The 20749-nt window shown below is 46.8% G+C and overlaps 1 protein-coding gene across 1 annotated transcript; it reads left to right on the top strand.

Moving 5' to 3' along the window:
* The first annotated feature begins 3456 nt into the window (after window positions 1–3456).
* LOC138480461 (mucin-2-like) lies at window positions 3457–13254 on the top strand. The gene has a single exon (XM_069612244.1). The coding sequence runs from the start codon at window positions 3457–3459 to the stop codon at window positions 13252–13254; it is 9798 nt and encodes a 3265-aa protein (XP_069468345.1).
* Window positions 13255–20749: the final 7495 nt, after the last annotated feature.

Genomic DNA, 20749 nt, shown 5'->3' with positions numbered 1-20749 from the left:
ACTGAATCCCTAAACCTTCAATAAAAACATTTTTCTCAGGGAAATGATCCGTATTAAAAAGTGTGGAAAAAACGCTAGCTTGATCATCCTTCTCCATACAATGCTTAGCCCATGCAATTAACTCACGTTTCTTCTCCAGTGGTACAGTACTGCGAGTGACAACCTTTGACCCTGCACCACGATTGATTACAAGCGGCTCAGGACCACTTGGAAGAGAGGGAGCAGACAAATTCGATGGAGGTACTATAACTGGTGCGATAAAAAGAGGCAGAGGAGCAGGTGGCGGGACAAAAACCGGAGGAGTAGGAACAACAGGGCGAGTATGAAGAGCAGGAATAACAGCAGGAAGAGGTACAGCAGCGGGAAGAGGAACATACGGAGGTGGCGCAGAAGCATCAGGCCTTCGTTCATTTAATATTTTATCAATAAACTCATCAGAAACATGAAGATCTTTGGAAGGATATATTTTTTGAATACCAAGTGAGAAAGCCCTTTCCATATTTTTAGCTGACTCAGACTGTTTATCCTGGTCATATAACAACGCTTTTTCGGCATTCGTTTTATGACGGCGCACATATTTCTCTCTACTCTTAAGCTGTTGTAACGCTTCTTTTTTCCAATTCTGCAAAACATCAAATGCTGCAGGTCTAGCCTTTTTCTTTAACAAGACTGACTCCAAATATTCAATGTGAGGGATCTCAAAACTACCATTGATTGGCCACTGAGTTTCAGAGGCATGTCTGGTTTGTCTGTGCCAAATATCATTAAATACTATACTTCCAATGCCATGCTTACAGTACATACTACATGCCGGCGACCCCTCCTGTGGTGCCGGACGGCTAAATTCCAATGATTGTCTATCACTGCGGAATAATGCCCTAAAGCAGGTAGACGATTTCCCAGGCATATCTCAAATTCTTGGTGTTACCTGGTCAATAATTGTGCCTGAAGATACAATGCGCCAAAATTCAAATTGTCAGGGTTGAATTAAGAATCGGGTCACGACTCACCTGACCAAACCTAAGGAGGACCGATCGGTACTTCTAAGAATCTTACCTAACTAATCTTACCTCGTGTATGGTGATTTCGGCAAATCTGCCCACCATGATAAGTGGACCCTCGTCAAGATGCCGTCTCAGACCACAGGCTAATCGTCCAGGGATCGGGTCGTGCAGCACTGCTGAGGTGTCGCGTCTCATCCAGGGGCCCCTTTTTTTTGTCATACCGTCCAATCCCGGTCCGATAGCGTGTGTCAACCTTCAACAATCCGGCATCAATCTTGAGGGTCCCTATTCGGGCGCCAACTGTGAAAACAGAAATAAAATATCGAGGCTGAGTACCCCAAAAGGAAATACACTGAACATGGGTTACAAAGGAACATACAAAGTACTTTATTCTCTACTGAATTCAATTACAAAAACAGTGCAAAGTCAGATAGCTATCGGCCCTCAGTACAACACAACGAACTCCAGCATGGTTCAGTGTGTTCAGTAAGAGACGCTGTACATTAGAATGCATTCGCTTTTTATACATTTTGTGGGCACTATGTCCAGCCCCACTTCGGGTTAATATTCTACTTTATACATCACCAATTCTAGGGTTCGTGCCGAGTCTCAAATAACCGCATATAACTGGTTTGTCTTTAATACATGTAACAACAAGCGTATGCATTAACTGTGTATTCTAAAGTTTTGCATGCAGGCATTCTTAAGCATAAATACAATGTAGCAAGACAGATGTTCTTCGTTCAGTATGTAAACACATTATCTCAATATATGCTTGTGGATTAGTTTCATCGCACGAGTGTTCCCTTTACACATAGGTCAACAAAGGACGAGGTCTCAGTTCATGACCTCAACAAGTGGCCTGCAGGCAGATTACACATTAGCTATGTACAGAGGTCAAGACGGCCGTGTTGTATTTTGCAATGACATCGTCCACCATTTTAGCTGACAGGGTGACTTTTCCACAACAAATCTTAAAATGGCGGTTTGACCTAAAATGGCGGCCTACATAGATTAAAGGTCAGGACCTTGCAACACAGATTTCTCTCGCAAGCGACTTTCAAGCAGCTTGGCGTAGGCCAATATTATATTTTTTTACAATAGGAGGCACAATATACTTTCTATTCCCCAAGTGAGCGTACATTCAATAGGGCCCCTTTAAAAAGTGTGATGGAAGAGGCGTTATATGGCCCAGTTACTGGAATGCTAGAAAGACTGTTGGCGTAAGTATTGGTGGGTGACTGTGCATTGGGATGGATGTGCAGTGGTTTGGAGGTGACTGAGGCTGAGATGGGTGTTAGTGCTGGCGTGATACTTGACTTGGGTGAGTTATTAATAGCGGAGCCAACTGTGATGGGTGGGTACCTATTCTGCTGAGGTGGTACGCTGGAATGCGCGAGAGGACAGTCTGAAATTCCTCATGGCTACTGTTAAGGACGTGGTGGTTGGAGAGTTGAAGGATTGGGTTCTAGTCCTTAGACGTTTTAAACGCTTCTGTCCAAGACATGGGGCAGCACAATTGATCAAGATGGTAGAACATGTGAACCTAGCTGGGCGTACATGAAAGTGGTGGACTGGTAATGATAGGTGGTCTACTTTAGGTAGCGGTAAGATTGGATAATCTGATGCTTATGTAGGTTTCAGGTGGAAAAGCTGCTGTTTTAGGTAAGAAGGGCGTGGGGCAGGGTAGAGGGTAGTGTCTTGGGCAATAGACTGGGGCTAGACTGGTATCATGGTTGGTGTATGTCCCTCTGGAAATGATCGTGGACTGGGACAGTGTAATAACTTGAGCGAGAGCCATGCTGATGTGGTAAGTGGAAATGGGAGTGTAAAAGGGTGTGTGAAGCGGTAGGCAGAGCACGGTAAACAAATGGAGCATAACAGTGTTAATACAGCCAGCACAAGGCATAGTCAGAATGTACTGGTTCTGTTATGGTTCAGTGGGCTTACTAATGGGTTAAATGGGAGCAACTGAGTACACTAGTGTTTTATGGGCACTGGCTAACAAATGATAGTTACAATATGGCGGATGGGATCATGATGTACGCAGATACAGTCCTACGATAGGGGAGGTACAGGTCTGGAACAGGTTTCTACTAAAGAAACATATATAGAGTTAAGATCTGACAAGCAGTCTATGCGCAGTTGACTCCAATCATACAGTAAGTGGCATTGGGCAAACCATGCATTAGTAAGACATAATCTAATTCATACACCATCTAAACATGGTTTGAGCCCCACCTGTGGCTTGGCTTGCTGTCTGTTCTTTTCACTTAAGCCACAGTAGAATGTGCCTGAATACTAATTTAAAGCAGTACAGAATAACCACTTGTGTCATTTCATTACAGCTTCAGCACCTAGACCAACAAGGCAGAGAAAAGGAGCTGTGGGCAGCGGCTTCTGGTGTGACGTGAGAAGAGCCATCTTGAGAGTCAATGGGACGTGTCAAGTGATGGAGAAATTCACAGACGGTGAGTGCGAAGTGACAGGGATGCTGCTTGAGGAAGACTGCTCTTTAATGGACAGGACAGGGCTTACTATATGTCCTTCACCAACACCTTCAAACGAGAGCACGACAGGCACCACAGTAATGACAGCGGGTGCAGCTTCTAAAGCTAATACCTTGTTCACGACACCAGTGGCAGCGACAATCAGCAAAGTGACAACTACTTCATCGATTATCATACAAACTCCACCAACTACTGCTGTCACTGAAAGCATGGAAGCACTGATCACTGGTCAAACCCTCAACATGTCCCTGACTACGCCCTCTGTCGGCAGCAGCGTCTGGTGTAAAGTGAGGGGGAGGATGAAGAACGGGGTGTGCAGAGTGTTTGTCAAACTAGCTGATGGCATGTGCAAGGTGCTAGAGAAAGTCACAGACGGTGCCTGCGAAGTGACAGGAAAGCTTGCTCCAGGAGGTTGCTATTTGACTGATGTAGCAGTGGATATTATTTGCCCCACAAAAACCTCTACACCTGCTATCATCACTGGCACTACTTCAAAACCTGTACCAATAACTTCAAGTATCAATACCTGGTCTACGACAGCTTTAAAGACAGCTACCACAGAAGCAACAACTTCACCAATTATTGCATCAACGCCAGCTTTAGCCCTCACTGAAATCAATGCACCACAGACCACTGGTAAAATATCCACCATCTCCCTGACTACAACCACCATCGCAAGCAGTTTGTGGTGCAATGTAAAGGGGACTATCGAGGACAGTTTGTGCAGAGTAATCGTGAAACTAGCTGATGGCACGTGCCAGGTGATAGAGAAAGTCACTGAGGGTACCTGCGAAGTGACAGGGAAACTGGTCGATGGTGTTTGCAATTTGATTGATGCAGCAGTGGATACAATTTGCCCCACAACAACTTCTGCACCTAATATCATCACTGGCAGCACTTCAAATCCTGTACCAATACCTTCAAGCCTCAATACCTGGTCTACAACAGCCCCAACAGCCCCAACAGCACCAAGAACTGTTTCAGTTGTCGTACCAATACCTACCACTGCTGATTTCACTGAAATCAAAGCATCACAGACTACTCATCAAATACTCACAAATTCCCAAATTACAATCTCAACCAGCAGCAGCGTCTGGTGTAAAGTGAGGGGGAGGGTTAAAAACAGGATGTGCAGAGTGATTGTGAAACTTGCTGATGGCACGTGCCAGCTGATAGAGAAAGTCGCAGACGGTGTCTGCCAAGTCACAGGAAAGCTTGTTCCAGGAGGTTGCTATTTGACTGATGTAGCAGTGGCTATTATTTGCCCCAGGAAAACCTATGATCCTATTATTGTAAATAGCCGCACAGACAAACCAGTGGGAAGAGCTGCCATCCCCAGCAAACTACCAAGAACCACACTAATGATGAGACCAGAACCATCAGCTGATGCTCTCAGTGAAAGCAGTGCAACACAGACCACTAGTAAAATATCCACCATCTCCCTGACTACAACCACCATCGGCAGCAGCTCCTCGTGCAAAGTAAAGGGGACTATCGAGGACAGCTTGTGCAGAGTAATTGTGAAACTAGCTGATGGCATGTGCCAGGTGATAGAGAAAGTCACTGATGGTGTATGTGAAGTGACAGGGAAACTGGTTGATGGTGTTTGCAACTTGATTGATGAAGCAGTGGATACAATTTGCCCCACAACAACTTCTGCACCTAATATCATCACTGGCAGCACTTCAAAACCTGCAGAAATAACTTCAAGCATGAAAACCTGGTCCACAACAGCTTCAAAGACAGCTACCACAGAAGCAACAACTTCACCAATTACTGCACCAACAACGCCAGCTGCAGCCCTCACTGAAAGCAATGCACCACAGACCACTGGTAAAATATCCACCATCTCCCTGACTACAACCACCATCGCCAGCAGTTCCTGGTGCAAAGTAAAGGGGACTATCAAGGACAGCTTGTGCAGAGTAATCGTGAAACTAGCTGATGGCACGTGCCAGGTGATAGAGAAAGTCACTGATGGTGCCTGTGAAGTGACAGGGAAACTGGTCGATGGTGTTTGCAACTTGATTGATGAAGCAGTGGATACAATTTGCCCCGCAACAACCTCTGCACCTAATATCATCACTGGCACCACTTCAAAACCTGTACCAATAAATTCAAGTATCAATACCTGGTCTACGACAGCTTTAAAGTCAACCACCACAGAAGCAACAACTTCACCAATTACTGCACCAACAACGCCAGCTGCAGCCCTCACTGAAAGCAATGCACCACAGACCACTGGTAAAATATCCACCATCTCCCTGACTACAACCACCATTGCCAGCAGTTCCTCGTGCAAAGTAAAGGGGACTATCGAGGACATCTTGTGCAGAGTAATCGTGAAACTAGCTGATGGCACGTGCCAGGTGATAGAGAAAGTCACTGATGGTGTGTGTGAAGTGACAGGGAAACTGGTTGATGGTGTTTGCAACTTGATTGATGAAGCAGTGGATACAATTTGCCCCGCAACAACCTCTGCACCTAATATCATCACTGGCACCACTTCGAAACCTGTAGAAATAACTTCAAGCATCAAAACCTGGTCTACAACAGCTTTAAAGACAGCCACCACAGAGGCCACAACTTCACAAATCATTGTACCAGTAACGGCAGCTGCAGCCCTCACTGAAAACAGTGCACCACAGACCACTGGCAAAATATCGACCATCTCCCTGACTACAACCACCATCGCCAGCAGCTCCTCGTGCAAAGTAAAGGGGACTATTGAGGACAGCCTGTGCAGAATAATCGTGAAACTAGCTGATGGCACATGCCAGGTGATAGAGAAAGTCACTGATGGTGCCTGTGAAGTGACAGGGAAACTGGTCGATGGTGTTTGCAATTTGATTGATGCAGCAGCGGATACCATTTGCCCCACAACAATCTCTGCACCTAATATCATCACTGGCACCACTTCAAAACCTGTACCAATACCCTCAAGCCTCAATACCTGGTCTACACCAGCCCCAACAGCACCAACAGCACCAAGAACTGTTTCAGTTGTCGTACCAATACCTACCACTGCTGATTTCACTGAAATCAAAGCATCACAGACTACTCATCAAATACTCACAAATTCCCAAATTACACTCTCAACCAGCAGCAGCGTCTCGTGTAAAGTGAGGGGGCGGGTTAAAAACAGGATGTGCAGAGTGATTGTGAAACTTGCTGATGGCACGTGCCATCTGATAGAGAAAGTCGCAGACGGTGTCTGCCAAGTCACAGGAAAGCTTGTTCCAGGAGGTTGCTATTTGACTGATGTAGCAGTGGCTATTATTTGCCCCAGGAAAACCTATGATCCTATTATTGTAAATAGCCGCACAGACAAACCAGTGGGAAGAGCTGCCATCCCCAGCAAACTACCAAGAACCACACTAATGATGAGACCAGAACCATCAGCTGATGCTCTCAGTGAAAGCAGTGCACCACAGACCACTGGTAAAATATCCACCATCTCCCTGACTACAACCACCATCGGCAGCAGCTCCTGGTGCAAAGTAAAGGGGACTATCAAGGACAGCTTGTGCAGAGTAATCGTGAAACTAGCTGATGGCAAGTGCCAGGTGATAGAGAACGTCACTGATGGTGTCTGTGAAGTGACAGGGAAACTGGTTGATGGTGTTTGCAACTTGATTGATGCAGCAGCAGATACAATTTGCCCCACAACAACCTCTGCACCTAATATCATCACTGGCACCACTTCAAAACCCGTACCAATAAATTCAAGTATCAATACCTGGTCTACGACAGCTTTAAAAACAGCTACCAGAGAAGAAACAACTTCACCAATTATTGCACCAACAACGCCAGCTGCAGCTCTCACCGAAAGCAATGCACCACAGACCACTGGTAAAATATCCACCATCTCCCTGACTACAACCACCATTGCCAGCAGTTCCTCGTGCAAAGTAAAGGGGACTATCGAGGACAGCTTGTGCAGAGTAATCGTGAAACTAGCTGATGGCACGTGCCAGGTGATAGAGAAAGTCACTGATGGTGCCTGTGAAGTGACAGGGAAACTGGTCGATGGTGTTTGCAACTTGATTGATGCAGCAGTGGATACAATTTGCCCCGCAACAACCTCTGCACCTAATATCATCACTGGCACCACCTCAAAACCTGTACCAATAAATTCAAGTATCAATACCTGGTCTACGACAGCTTTAAAGTCAACCACCACAGAAGCAACAACTTCACCAATTACTGCACCAACAACGCCAGCTGCAGCCCTCACTGAAAGCAATGCACCACAGACCACTGGTAAAATATCCATCATCTCCCTGACTACAACCACCATCGCCAGCAGCTCCTGGTGCAAAGTAAAGGGGACTATTGAGGACAGCCTGTGCAGAATAATCGTGAAACTAGCTGATGGCACATGCCAGGTGATAGAGAAAGTCACTGATGGTGTGTGTGAAGTGACAGGGAAACTGGTCAATGGTGTTTGCAACTTGATTGATGCAGCAGTGGATACAATTTGCCCCACAACAACCTCTGCACCTAATATCATCACTGGCAGCACTTCAAATCCTATACAAATAACTTCAAGCATCATCACCTGGTCTGCAACAGCTTTAAAAACAGCTACCAGAGAAGAAACAACTTCACCAATTATTGCACCAACAACGCCAGCTGCAGCTCTCACCGAAAGCAATGCACCACAGACCACTGGTAAAATATCCACCATCTCCCTGACTACAACCACCATTGCCAGCAGTTCCTCGTGCAAACTAAAGGGGACTATCGAGGACAGCTTGTGCAGAGTAATCGTGAAACTAGCTGATGGCACGTGCCAGGTGATAGAGAAAGTCACTGATGGTGCCTGTGAAGTGACAGGGAAACTGGTTGATGGTGTTTGCAACTTGATTGATGAAGCAGTGGATACAATATGCCCCACAACAACCTCAGCACCTAATATCATCACTGGCAGCACTTCAAAACCTGTAGAAATAACTTCAAGCATCAAAACCTGGTCTACAACAGCTTCAAAGACAGCTACCACAGAAGCAACAACTTCATCAATTACTGCACCAACAACGCCAGCTGCAGCCCTCACTGAAAGCAATGCACCACAGACCACTGGTAAAATATCCACCATCTCCCTGACTACAACCACCATTGCCAGCAGTTCCTGGTGCAAAGTAAAGGGGACTATCGAGGACAGCTTGTGCAGAGTAATCGTGAAACTAGCTGATGGCACGTGCCAGGTGATAGAGAAAGTCACTGATGGTGCCTGTGAAGTGACAGGGAAACTGGTCGATGGTGTTTGCAACTTGATTGATGAAGCAGTGGATACAATTTGCCCCGCAACAACCTCTGCACCTAATATTATCACTGGCACCACTTCAAAACCTGTACCAATAAATTCAAGTATCAATACCTGGTCTACGACAGCTTTAAAGTCAACCACCACAGAAGCAACAACTTCACCAATTACTGCACCAACAACGCCAGCTGCAGCCCTCACTGAAAGCAGTGCACCACAGACCACTGGCAAAATATCGACCATCTCCCTGACTACAACCACCATCGCCAGCAGCTCCTCGTGCAAAGTAAAGGGGACTATTGAGGACAGCCTGTGCAGAATAATCGTGAAACTAGCTGATGGCACATGCCAGGTGATAGAGAAAGTCACTGCTGGTGCCTGTGAAGTGACAGGGAAACTGGTCGATGGTGTTTGCAATTTGATTGATGCAGCAGCGGATACCATTTGCCCCACAACAATCTCTGCACCTAATATCATCACTGGCACAACTTCAAAACCTGTACCAATACCCTCAAGCCTCAATACCTGGTCTACACCAGCCCCAACAGCACCAACAGCACCAAGAACTGTTTCAGTTGTCGTACCAATACCTACCACTGCTGATTTCACTGAAATGAAAGCATCACAGACTACTCATCAAATACTCACAAATTCCCAAATTACACCCTCAACCAGCAGCAGCGTCTCGTGTAAAGTGAGGGGGCGGGTTAAAAACAGGATGTGCAGAGTGATTGTGAAACTTGCTGATGGCACGTGCCATCTGATAGAGAAAGTCGCAGACGGTGTCTGCCAAGTCACAGGAAAGCTTGTTCCAGGAGGTTGCTATTTGACTGATGTAGCAGTGGCTATTATTTGCCCCAGGAAAACCTATGATCCTATTATTGTAAATAGCCGCACAGACAAACCAGTGGGAAGAGCTGCCATCCCCAGCGAACTACCAAGAACCACATTAATGATGAGACCAGAACCATCAGCTGATGCTGTCAGTGAAAGCAGTGCACTACAGACCACTGGTAAAATATCCACCATCTCCCTGACTACAACCACCATCGGCAGCAGCTCCTGGTGCAAAGTAAAGGGGACTATCGAGGACAGCTTGTGCAGAGTAATCGTGAAACTAGCTGATGGCAAGTGCCAGGTGATAGAGAACGTCACTGATGGTGTCTGTGAAGTGACAGGGAAACTGGTTGATGGTGTTTGCAACTTGATTGATGCAGCAGCAGATACAATTTGCCCCACAACAACCTCTGCACCTAATATCATCACTGGCACCACTTCAAAACCTGTACCAATAAATTCAAGTATCAATACCTGGTCTACGACAGCTTTAAAAACAGCTACCAGAGAAGAAACAACTTCACCAATTATTGTACCAACAACGCCAGCTGCAGCTCTCACCGAAAGCAATGCACCACAGACCACTGGTAAAATATCCACCATCTCCCTGACTACAACCACCATTGCCAGCAGTTCCTCGTGCAAAGTAAAGGGGACTATCGAGGACAGCTTGTGCAGAGTAATCGTGAAACTAGCTGATGGCACGTGCCAGGTGATAGAGAAAGTCACTGATGGTGCCTGTGAAGTGACAGGGAAACTGGTCGATGGTGTTTGCAACTTGATTGATGCAGCAGTGGATACAATTTGCCCCGCAACAACCTCTGCACCTAATATCATCACTGGCACCACCTCAAAACCTGTACCAATAAATTCAAGTATCAATACCTGGTCTACGACAGCTTTAAAGTCAACCACCACAGAAGCAACAACTTCACCAATTACTGCACCAACAACGCCAGCTGCAGCCCTCACTGAAAGCAATGCACCACAGACCACTGGTAAAATATCCATCATCTCCCTGACTACAACCACCATCGCCAGCAGCTCCTGGTGCAAAGTAAAGGGGACTATTGAGGACAGCCTGTGCAGAATAATCGTGAAACTAGCTGATGGCACATGCCAGGTGATAGAGAAAGTCACTGATGGTGTGTGTGAAGTGACAGGGAAACTGGTCAATGGTGTTTGCAACTTGATTGATGCAGCAGTGGATACAATTTGCCCCACAACAACCTCTGCACCTAATATCATCACTGGCAGCACTTCAAATCCTATACAAATAACTTCAAGCATCAACACCTGGTCTGCAACAGCTTTAAAAACAGCTACCAGAGAAGAAACAACTTCACCAATTATTGCACCAACAACGCCAGCTGCAGCTCTCACCGAAAGCAATGCACCACAGACCACTGGTAAAATATCCACCATCTCCCTGACTACAACCACCATTGCCAGCAGTTCCTCGTGCAAAGTAAAGGGGACTATCGAGGACAGCTTGTGCAGAGTAATCGTGAAACTAGCTGATGGCACGTGCCAGGTGATAGAGAAAGTCACTGATGGTGCCTGTGAAGTGACAGGGAAACTGGTCGATGGTGTTTGCAACTTGATTGATGAAGCAGTGGATACAATTTGCCCCACAACAACCTCTGCACCTAATATCATCACTGGCAGCACTTCAAATCCTATACAAATAACTTCAAGCATCAACACCTGGTCTACAACAGCTTTAAAAACAGCTACCAGAGAAGAAACAACTTCACCAATTATTGCACCAACAACGCCAGCTGCAGCTCTCACCGAAAGCAATGCACCACAGACCACTGGTAAAATATCCACCATCTCCCTGACTACAACCACCATTGCCAGCAGTTCCTCATGCAAAGTAAAGGGGACTATCGAGGACAGCTTGTGCAGAGTAATCGTGAAACTAGCTAATGGCACGTGCCAGGTGATAGAGAAAGTCACTGATGGTGCCTGTGAAGTGACAGGGAAACTGGCCGATGGTGTTTGCAACTTGATTGATGAAGCAGTGGATACAATTTGCCCCGCAACAACCTCTGCACCTAATATCATCACTGGCACCACTTCAAAACCTGTACCAATAAATTCAAGTATCAATACCTGGTCTACGACAGCTTTAAAGTCAACCACCACAGAAGCAACAGCTTCACCAATTACTGCACCAACAACGCCAGCTGCAGCCCTCACTGAAAGCAATGCACCACAGAACACTGGTAAAATATCCACCATCTCCCTGACTACAACCACCATTGCCAGCAGTTCCTCGTGCAAAGTAAAGGGGACTATCGAGGACAGCTTGTGCAGAGTAATCATGAAACTAGCTGATGGCACGTGCCAGGTGATAGAGAAAGTCACTGATGGTGCCTGTGAAGTGACAGGGAAACTGGTCGATGGTGTTTGCAACTTGATTGGTGAAGCAGTGGATACAATTTGCCCCGCAACAACCTCTGCACCGAATATCATCACTGGCACCACTTCAAAACCTGTACCAATAAATTCAAGCATCAAAGCCTGGTCTACAACAGCTTTAAAGACAGCTACCACAGAAGCAACAACTTCATCAATTATTGCACCAACAACGCCAGCTGCAGCCCTCACTGAAAGCAATGCACCACAGACCACTGGCAAAATATTCACCATCTCCCTGACAACAACCACCATCGGCAGCAGCTCTTGGTGCAAAGTAAAGGGGATTATCGAGGACAGCTTGTGCAGAGTAATCGTGAAACTAGCTGATGGCAAGTGCCAGGTGATAGAGAAAGTCACTGATGGTGCCTGTGAAGTGACAGGGAAACTGGTCGATGGTGTTTGCAACTTGATTGATGAAGCAGTGGATACAATTTGCCCCGCAACAACCTCTGCACCTAATATCATCACTGGCACCACTTCAAAACCTGTAGAAATAACTTCAAGCATCAAAACCTTGTCTACAACAGCTTTAAAGACAGCTACCACAGAAACAACAACTTCACAAATCATTGTACCAGTAACGACAGCTGCAGCCCTCACTGAAAGCAGTGTACCACAGACCACTGGCAAAATATCGACTATCTCCCTGACTACAACCACCATCGCCAGCAGCTCCTCGTGCAAAGTAAAGGGGACTATCGAGGACAGCTTGTGCAGAGTAATCGTGAAACTAGCTGATGGCACGTGCCAGGTGATAGAGAAAGTCACTGATGGTGTGTGTGAAGAGACCGGGACGCTGGTGGGTGGGTTCTGCCACTTGATTGTCGAAGCATTGCCTAGAGATTGCCCTCCTGCAACACCGAGTAGCACCGCCCACACTGATACTTTGGGAGCATCTAGGGTGAAAACCCTGGCGGTCACTTTGATCTTCACAGAAACGTCAAAGGCCACCATCCATTCACCCAGGGAGGAATCAGACATGCCAATGAGAACTGGCACCACTGTGGCGCCCCTCACAGGAAGTAAGACGCTATATTCAGCTGATAAGCAGCCCACCCGCTTCCTGACTACAAGAGGCCCATGCAGGGTCATCGGGAAACTGGCTGATGGCACCTGCCAGGTGATCCAGGACATCGTGGACGGGTCACCCGAAGCGCTCCTCGACGAGACCTGCCAACTTATTCGAGGAGCTTTCTATGTTTATTAAAGCGATGGATGCTTCTGAGCCAGAGTCCTCGTGGAGCGGGTGTGGGATGGGTTTGAGGGTTCCAGGCAGGGTCCCATCTTGCCATCGGCTTTCAGATGAAGGAAGACACGGCCATTGCCTCAAGGAAGCTTTCACAAACCTTTGCAGCCGCCATTTCTGTATTGTTTGCTTTGGGTCAGCAAGTGCTGAGTACTCGGGTGAGCGCAGGGCGGTGGTAACATGTTCTGGTGGGGGGTGGGGAGGTCGTGCTATTTTGCTCATTCTGCCCTGCAGGTGTAAAGTGGGGGCAGGAAAGTCACTTACTGATTCGTCCACATTAGACCATTATAGGTTTGGGCTCCAGAGAGCCAGGTGGACTTGTGCAGCCTGAATGGGGGAGGCAAGTCATTACTCGTGGTGTCTTACCACGTTCCTAGTGTAGGTAATATCACTGTGATTTATGTCTGATGGCAGATTAGAGTTTAGTGCTTAGAGGTGCAACAATGCACCTAAAGGGCTTAAAGCGCTTTAATGAACAAAAGATCGCCCTATAATTATCCTTGCAGTGGGAAGCAGCGTCTATACAGAGTAATTGAGCTTTCTGGCGCTATATCACCAACACTGCGTGATTTATTTTTGAAGTAGCGTTTATTTAACCATTTAGCTCATTGAAGCGTTGCGAGGCGCTAAGTAGTTTCAGCCTCCAACACATATGGACTCTCTCATATATGCATATATGCAAATCTCTCAAACCATGGCTTTTTCAACAACACATGACCAAGGACTAATTCCAATGGACGCACATATGATATGATATGATATAGCATTTGTAACGCGCCTATACACAAGTGTTTCAAGGCGCGACGAGGCAGGGAGGGGGGAACAAGGGGAAGACAGACAACGATCCTACTAGGCCAGGTGTCATTCAGACTGCGCAAGTGCAGGGGTAGGGGGAAGGGAAAAGTGCAAGGGGAAGGGGAGGGGGGAAATGCAGTACAAGTAAGTAGAATAAAGTAAATAAATAGGGCCAGCTGGTGGCAAGTGCACGGTAAGTGCAGACAAGTGCTGGGAAAAGGGGGGGGCTGTAGGTATACAGAGACAGTCCCTCAGTGCAGGGGTTGCCAGGGAGGCAGTGCAAGAAGAGATTGGCTGGGCCCAGGACCAAGGTCGGTGAGAGTGGCCCAGTTTCAGATTTGGTGCAGATTCAGTCGAGAATTTAGCAGGGGAGAGGGAGAGAGAAAGCAGAAGCAAAGAGGAAGGTTTGAGGTGCTTCCGGAACCGGAGATGGTTCTCCTCAAGTTTCAGGGAGGCAGGAAGGCTGTTCCAGAGGGAGGCCCCTGCCACGGCGAGAGATCTACCCCCAGCTCGTTGCTTCGAGAAGCGGCTGACCCTGAGGGAGTTGGAGATGGATAAGCGAAGGGCTCGGGAAGGAAGATATTTAGGAAGAGAGAGTTGAAGGTATTTAGGCCCCAGGCCCCAGAAGGCCTCGTGGACAATGCAGAGGGTTTTGAACTTAATCCTCGCAGTCACTGGGAGCCAGTGTAGAGATTTCAGTCCTGGAGAGATACGGTCCCTGGGCTTGAGGCCAAGGACAAGTCTCGCAGTTCTGTTCTGGATGAGTTGCAGGGGGCGGAGAGTGGAGGCAGGCAGAGTAAGATAGAGGCTGTTACAGTAGTCCAGCTTCGAGAGAACCAGGGCTCGGGAGACAGTGAGCTTCTGGGGGAAGGAGAGGAAGGGAAGAATACCTCTGAGGAGGTGCAGCTGGTAGTGTGACTTCTTAGAGACGTCAGATATATGAGGAGAGAAGGAGAGTGTGGAGTCGAAGATGACCCCGAGGTTTTTTGCCTTGCAGGTAGGAGCAGGAGGAGGGCCAAGCGAGGCTGGCCAGAGAGCTACAGGGAAGGAGGGAGTGGGTGTGCCGATGAGTAGAATCTCAGTCTTACTAGCATTAAGGCAGAGGTCATTGGCGGCACACCATTCCTGGATGGCAGACAGACAGTCAGAGATGAGGGAAGGAGAGGAGGCCGAGGGTAGCCTGAAAATGAGCTGGGTGTCGTCCGCATAGCACTGAAAGTTGGGGCAGAGAGCGGCGATGCGGTGGGAAAAGAGTGCCAGATACTGGTTGAACAGCCAGGGAGAGAGATTAGATCCCTGGGGAACACCACAGGTGGAGAAAAAGATGTCAGAGAGGAAGGACCCAAGTTGGACCTGGGAGGGTCGATTGGAAGGGAAAGAGGTCAGCCACGCCAGAGCCTGACCAGTGATACCCAGGTTATCACTGAGACGGTTGAGCAGGATGGCATGGTTGACAGTGTCAAAGGCAGAAGAGAGATCGAGCAGAATGAGAACACATGGAGTGTTGGAGTCGAGGTTCAGGAGCAGGTCCTCACGGATGTTCAGGAGAGCAGTTTCCATGCTTCTGGCCGCTCTGAAGCCAGATTGATGGTCATGGAGACTACCAACTGTTTCAGCATGGAGGTTAAGCTGGGAGATGGCAAGTTTCTCCAGGAGCTTGCCCAGGAAGGGAGTGATAGAGATTGGGCGATAATTAGCCGGGCAGGAGGGGTCGGAAGAGGGTTTCTTAAGAAGAGGGTGCACAAGGGAGTGCTTGAGAGGGGATGGGAAGACTCCAGAGGCGAAGGAGTGGTTGCAAAAGTCAGCCAGGGCAGGAGCCAGGTAGTCGATGTGGTCCTTAATAGGAGGAACAGGGGTGAACCTGTTTAGACGAGACTTTCATAGATCGGACTTGTCTGGAAACCTCGTCAGCAGAAAAAAGTGGAAAGGCAGACAAGGAGGGAGGACGGGTGGCTGCAGAAGGGCCAGAGGAAGAGCCGGGAAGAGAGGGAGGGAGGTGATAGGAGGAGAGTGAGGACAGGATGTCCTGAGTTTTTGAGATGAAGTGAGAGGCCAGTGCAGTGCAGAGGGCCTGGGAGGGGACAGGAGAGGTAGAGACTGCAGCAGGGTTGGCAAGCTCCTTGCAGATTTTAAAGAGTTCAGCCAAGTTGTTGGATGCCGCAGAGATGCGGGCTTGGATAAGGGCTCTCTTTTTGGTGAGAACGGAGAGACGGTATTGCCTTTGGAGCAGGCGGCAGGCCAGTTTATCAGAGGATGAACATGAAGCACGCCATTTCCTCTCAGCTACCCTGCACTTGCGTTTTAGGGTGACGAGATCCGAGTCATACCAGGAGTTACATTTGGCTTTGGGCTTCAGGCGGATTCTCATGACAGGGGCAAGGATATCAAGAGTATCAGATATAGCAGAGTGGAGCATGGAGAGGGCTGTGTCAGGGTGGGAGTCAGCCGAAGGGGGAGAGGGGGGCGAGAAGGTGGCAGCGAAAGCCTCAACTGACACGCGCTTCATGGGTCGGATGACGCACAGAGCTCACAGTACTGCGCAGCTGCCAAAAGATGCCTGCCAAAGCGCAGGCTACCCACACTCTGTACAGCGCTCCGATGCTCTCAAGCTAGGTCCGCGCTTTAAACAATAAAATCAAATAATGCATTACATTTGCCAAATGGGTATGTATGTCAGACAACCCTACATTAGTAGAAGATCACTGCGCCACCCGTAACTGCGCCGACGAAAAGGTCGACGCCAATTACGGCGCTGCACAGTAATCAAATGGATCACTTTACCCACTTCCCCGGCCCGCATAATCTTACCGGACCCCAGCTCCAGCCCACTTACCTTTGCAGCACACACTTCTGTGTGTGCTGCCGAATCCCCGCTTTCCCTGCGGCGTCCATTCCTCCCACTTATCCCATGTATCGGAGCTGACGTTGCAGGATGCTTTTTTACATTAATTGTTTTACTTTCTTGTCCCCCGCTTACTACAATGGTAAGCATGGGACACCCCAGCAACTCCCGACTCACGTTACTATGACCAAGGAGAGCGAGGGACACTCCCACAATCCCCGCTCTGCTTAAGTGCAGTATGGGAGTCAATATTTTGTACCCCCCCAAAGTGGCAGTGACTGCGTGGGCGCACAAATGAGGGTGACATTTTGGTACGTTACCATATTATACTATGGTGCAAGCATCCTAATCCATGCTCAGAACATAGCCTGCGCAAGTATTTTGCCAGTCACGAGAAGACCTTGGAAAGAGAATAGTCAGATAGCTAGATTGGCGCCGTATTCTCGCTGGCCACCCATGGAGAACATAGACTAGAGGGCCGAGAGACCTAGGAGTCTGGGGCATATAGCTTGAGGAGGCGGTCGAGGAGACCCAATGGGAATCAGGCAAAAAGGGATTTCCCCCATAGTAACGCTTGCTTCTGTGAGTTCTGGGCTGGTACTGGAAGCAGGGGGCAGAGAAGAGGTCGTATGGTTTTGCTTATTTAACATAATGGTTTATGACTTAGGAAGTGATGCTTCAATGCTGACTTTGCTTTGCATTCATATGAATTGCCCTTGTTGCTATTCCGTATGTCCATATGTGTATATATAATATGCACTAACAAAAAACTTTGTTAAAGGGACGTTATGGTTAAGTTGCGCTACTAAAAACCTATCCTCTCTACTGAAAAACTATGCTAAAGGAAGATTATGGTTAAAGTGCCCTACTAAAAACCTATGAAATTCACTGACAGAAAACGTTGTTAAAGGGACGTTATGGTTAAGTTGCGCTACTAAAAACCTATCCTCTTTACTGAAAAACTATGCTAAAGGAACATTATAGTTAAAGTGCCTTTCTAAAAACCTATGAAATTCACTGACAGAAAACGTTGTTACAGGGACGTTATGGTTACAGGTAAAACAGAAAACCCCCAGAAATTCGCAATTTATGGTAAGCTAAGCAACCATAACTCGCACTACCACTGTGCACTAAAAGGACTAAAACCCAGGACATCAAAGATGACATCACAAATGCCATTGATGACGTGACTGATCACATCACATGTGTGGCTCCCTCTTTTTTTGTTCAGTGACATATGTACACCGGGTGCTTTTCTTCACTGGGAATCAGGAACTAAAAATTGAAAAGGTACTATATTTGTTGACTTTACCCTTCTCATATGTTCTTACACTACTTTCCTTAGCATTCACGCACCTGATATGATACATATACATAGGGGAAGAAGCAAGCCTGAAACACAGCAATCACTTTTGTGCATGAAGATAATCAGTTATGTTATGAACACTTTCTGGTAGTACTGCTACTTTTTTTCTTACTTTACTTTCCCTGTATATGCTCATATTTGTATATGTTGTGGACTCTTTATGTTTTGTGTGTAGTAGTACAATTATGTAGTAAGAGAGGCATTTCTAGCTACTTATTACATGTTTCACAGTACACATAACTCTGAAACGAAAGCATTCATCATTTTACTATTCAACGTGCAAAGATTTTGATTATTGCACCTGTATGATGCATGCTGTAGACAATGGCTATGTTTCTACATGAGTGGGTTCATGTACTGGAAATAGCTGTGTAATACAATGGTGTTTATAGCAATGCATTTGTTAATGAACCAATTATCTCATGATAGTTCTTCCAATGATGTCTGATTCTGCCAACATTACAATGACAATCCCTTGTGGAGGCTTTGTATGAAAACTATATACACATGTGATGTCATCAGTCATGTCATCATGTCATTTGATGTCATTTGATGTCATGGGTGTTAGTCCTTGCAGTGCACAGTAGTAGCGCAAGTTATGGTTGCTTAGCTTACCACAATTTGCGCACATTTCTGGGGGTTTTTGTTTTTACCTGTAACCATAACGTCCCTGTAACAATGTTTTTCCATTGAATTGCATAGGTTTTTAGTAGCGCAACTTAACCATAACATCCCTTTAACAATGTTTTTTGTCAGTGAATTTCAGAGGTTTTTAGAAGGGCACTGTTACCATAACGTTCCATAATCATAGTTTTTTCAGTAAAGGTTTTAGTAGTGCAACTTAACCATAAAGTCTCTGTAATCATTTTTTTTTTCACTGAATTCCATAGGTTTCTAACAGGATAGTCTTAGTTTGTATAAATGTACTGTACAGCACACTGAAGCCGGTGGCTCTATACTAATAGCCACAGTGGTTGCAAAAAGTGTGCCTGCTCACGGACATCGGGTAGAGAAAAGGGAGGGGTGGTCGTACAAAGTGAAACCTTGCAGCAAAGACAAGAAACATATACAAACAGCAACAGGTGCGGGAATGGGAAGGGAAAATGCAGTATCTGTACAAAGTATGTACTTGCGAAACAAACAGCGCAAAGGCGTAGGGTATGCAGCATAATGAAATGCACCAACAAGAGAAGTAACAAAGGACGAAGAGACAGAGTTAGGGACGCCAACTACTGAGAGCAGAACGTCACTGCAACGTGGTAAGTACACTAATGTTTATGTTATAATTGCACAGGTCCTGTAGTGTACAATAATAGGAAAGTATGATGTTTTCTGTTTGTGCGCAGCAATGCCAAGCACCCTAGAGTGACTGGAGGAGAATAACTCCATTGCTACCTGCCACAGCGTGAAAAGGGAAAGAGGTACTGCAAGGGAAGACACCCTAGAATGGCTGGAGGAGAATTTTCCGCATGACGAAATGAGTGACCATAGTAACCCCATAGATAGGGAACTCACTGTGAAAGTAAAACAATTACAATATATCGCTTCATGTATAGTAAACACATTTGTTTTTCTTTAACAGAACATACGGGAATACAGAGGAGTACACCAGAAGCAGCACCTTTTCCAAAGCAACATACAGCCACAGAAACTGAAGGAAACACTGTAAATATAAAACTTGACTACCTGGACGACAAAATGGTTGAATTGATGAACAACTTTGCCGTCTTTAAATATTTTATAGAAGAACATATTATGGGGAAAATAAGATACCATGGCCCCACCTGCACATGCCCCCTTCCCCATTTCCCAGCCCCTCGTCCCCGCAGTTTGCTTGTCATGAGAGACGCTTCATTGAGACCTCAATCCCTTCTTCCCCTCACCAGCAACTTAAAGAAATGCCGAAGTCCCTGGTATATGTATCTGTTTCTGGTCCACCTTCCCTTTCCAAATAGTGGCTACGAATGTGTGCTGATAAAGGTTGATATGTACATTTTTACTGATTCTATATCTGCCTTTTCCTTTGTTTTAAGAAGCCCATTGTAACTGTAAAGGGCACAGCACTGGTGGGGATGATCGCACGTGAGGGAAATGGAGGAGTAGTACGACTGCCGCACCTGGATGCCCCATGCGCAATCACAATGGAAGCATCCATAGGACGCTAATACAGGCCACATGTTTGTATGCACAGAACTGCCTGTAAGTAGTTGTAGGACCGTACGTTTGTCGGTCGCACAACTTCGCACATGCGTATCTCTTCCTGTGACACCTGGTAACACCGCGCCTGGCCAAGATATGCAAAGAAATGTGTGATGTAGTTTTAGTAGGTGGAAGCACTCAGCCACGTCCTGTGAGTACCTTTGCACGTGAACTGTGCACACACCAAGCTTACTTAGAAATGGTCAGTGCACGCGTGCCCTGCAGTTAAGTTGTCCGGGGATGGCCAGGGTATC

Source organism: Ambystoma mexicanum, chromosome 5p, assembly GCF_040938575.1.
Source record: "Ambystoma mexicanum isolate Mex_15411 chromosome 5p, UKY_AmexF1_1, whole genome shotgun sequence".
In the NCBI taxonomy this organism is placed as follows: Eukaryota; Metazoa; Chordata; class Amphibia; order Caudata; family Ambystomatidae; genus Ambystoma; species Ambystoma mexicanum.
This window is presented reverse-complemented; position numbering and strand designations above follow the sequence as displayed.

Coding starts and splice junctions, on each gene's coding strand:
- LOC138480461 (XM_069612244.1), top strand. CDS start 3,457: ATGGAGAAATTCACAGACGGTGAGTGCGAAGTGACAGGGATGCTGCTT.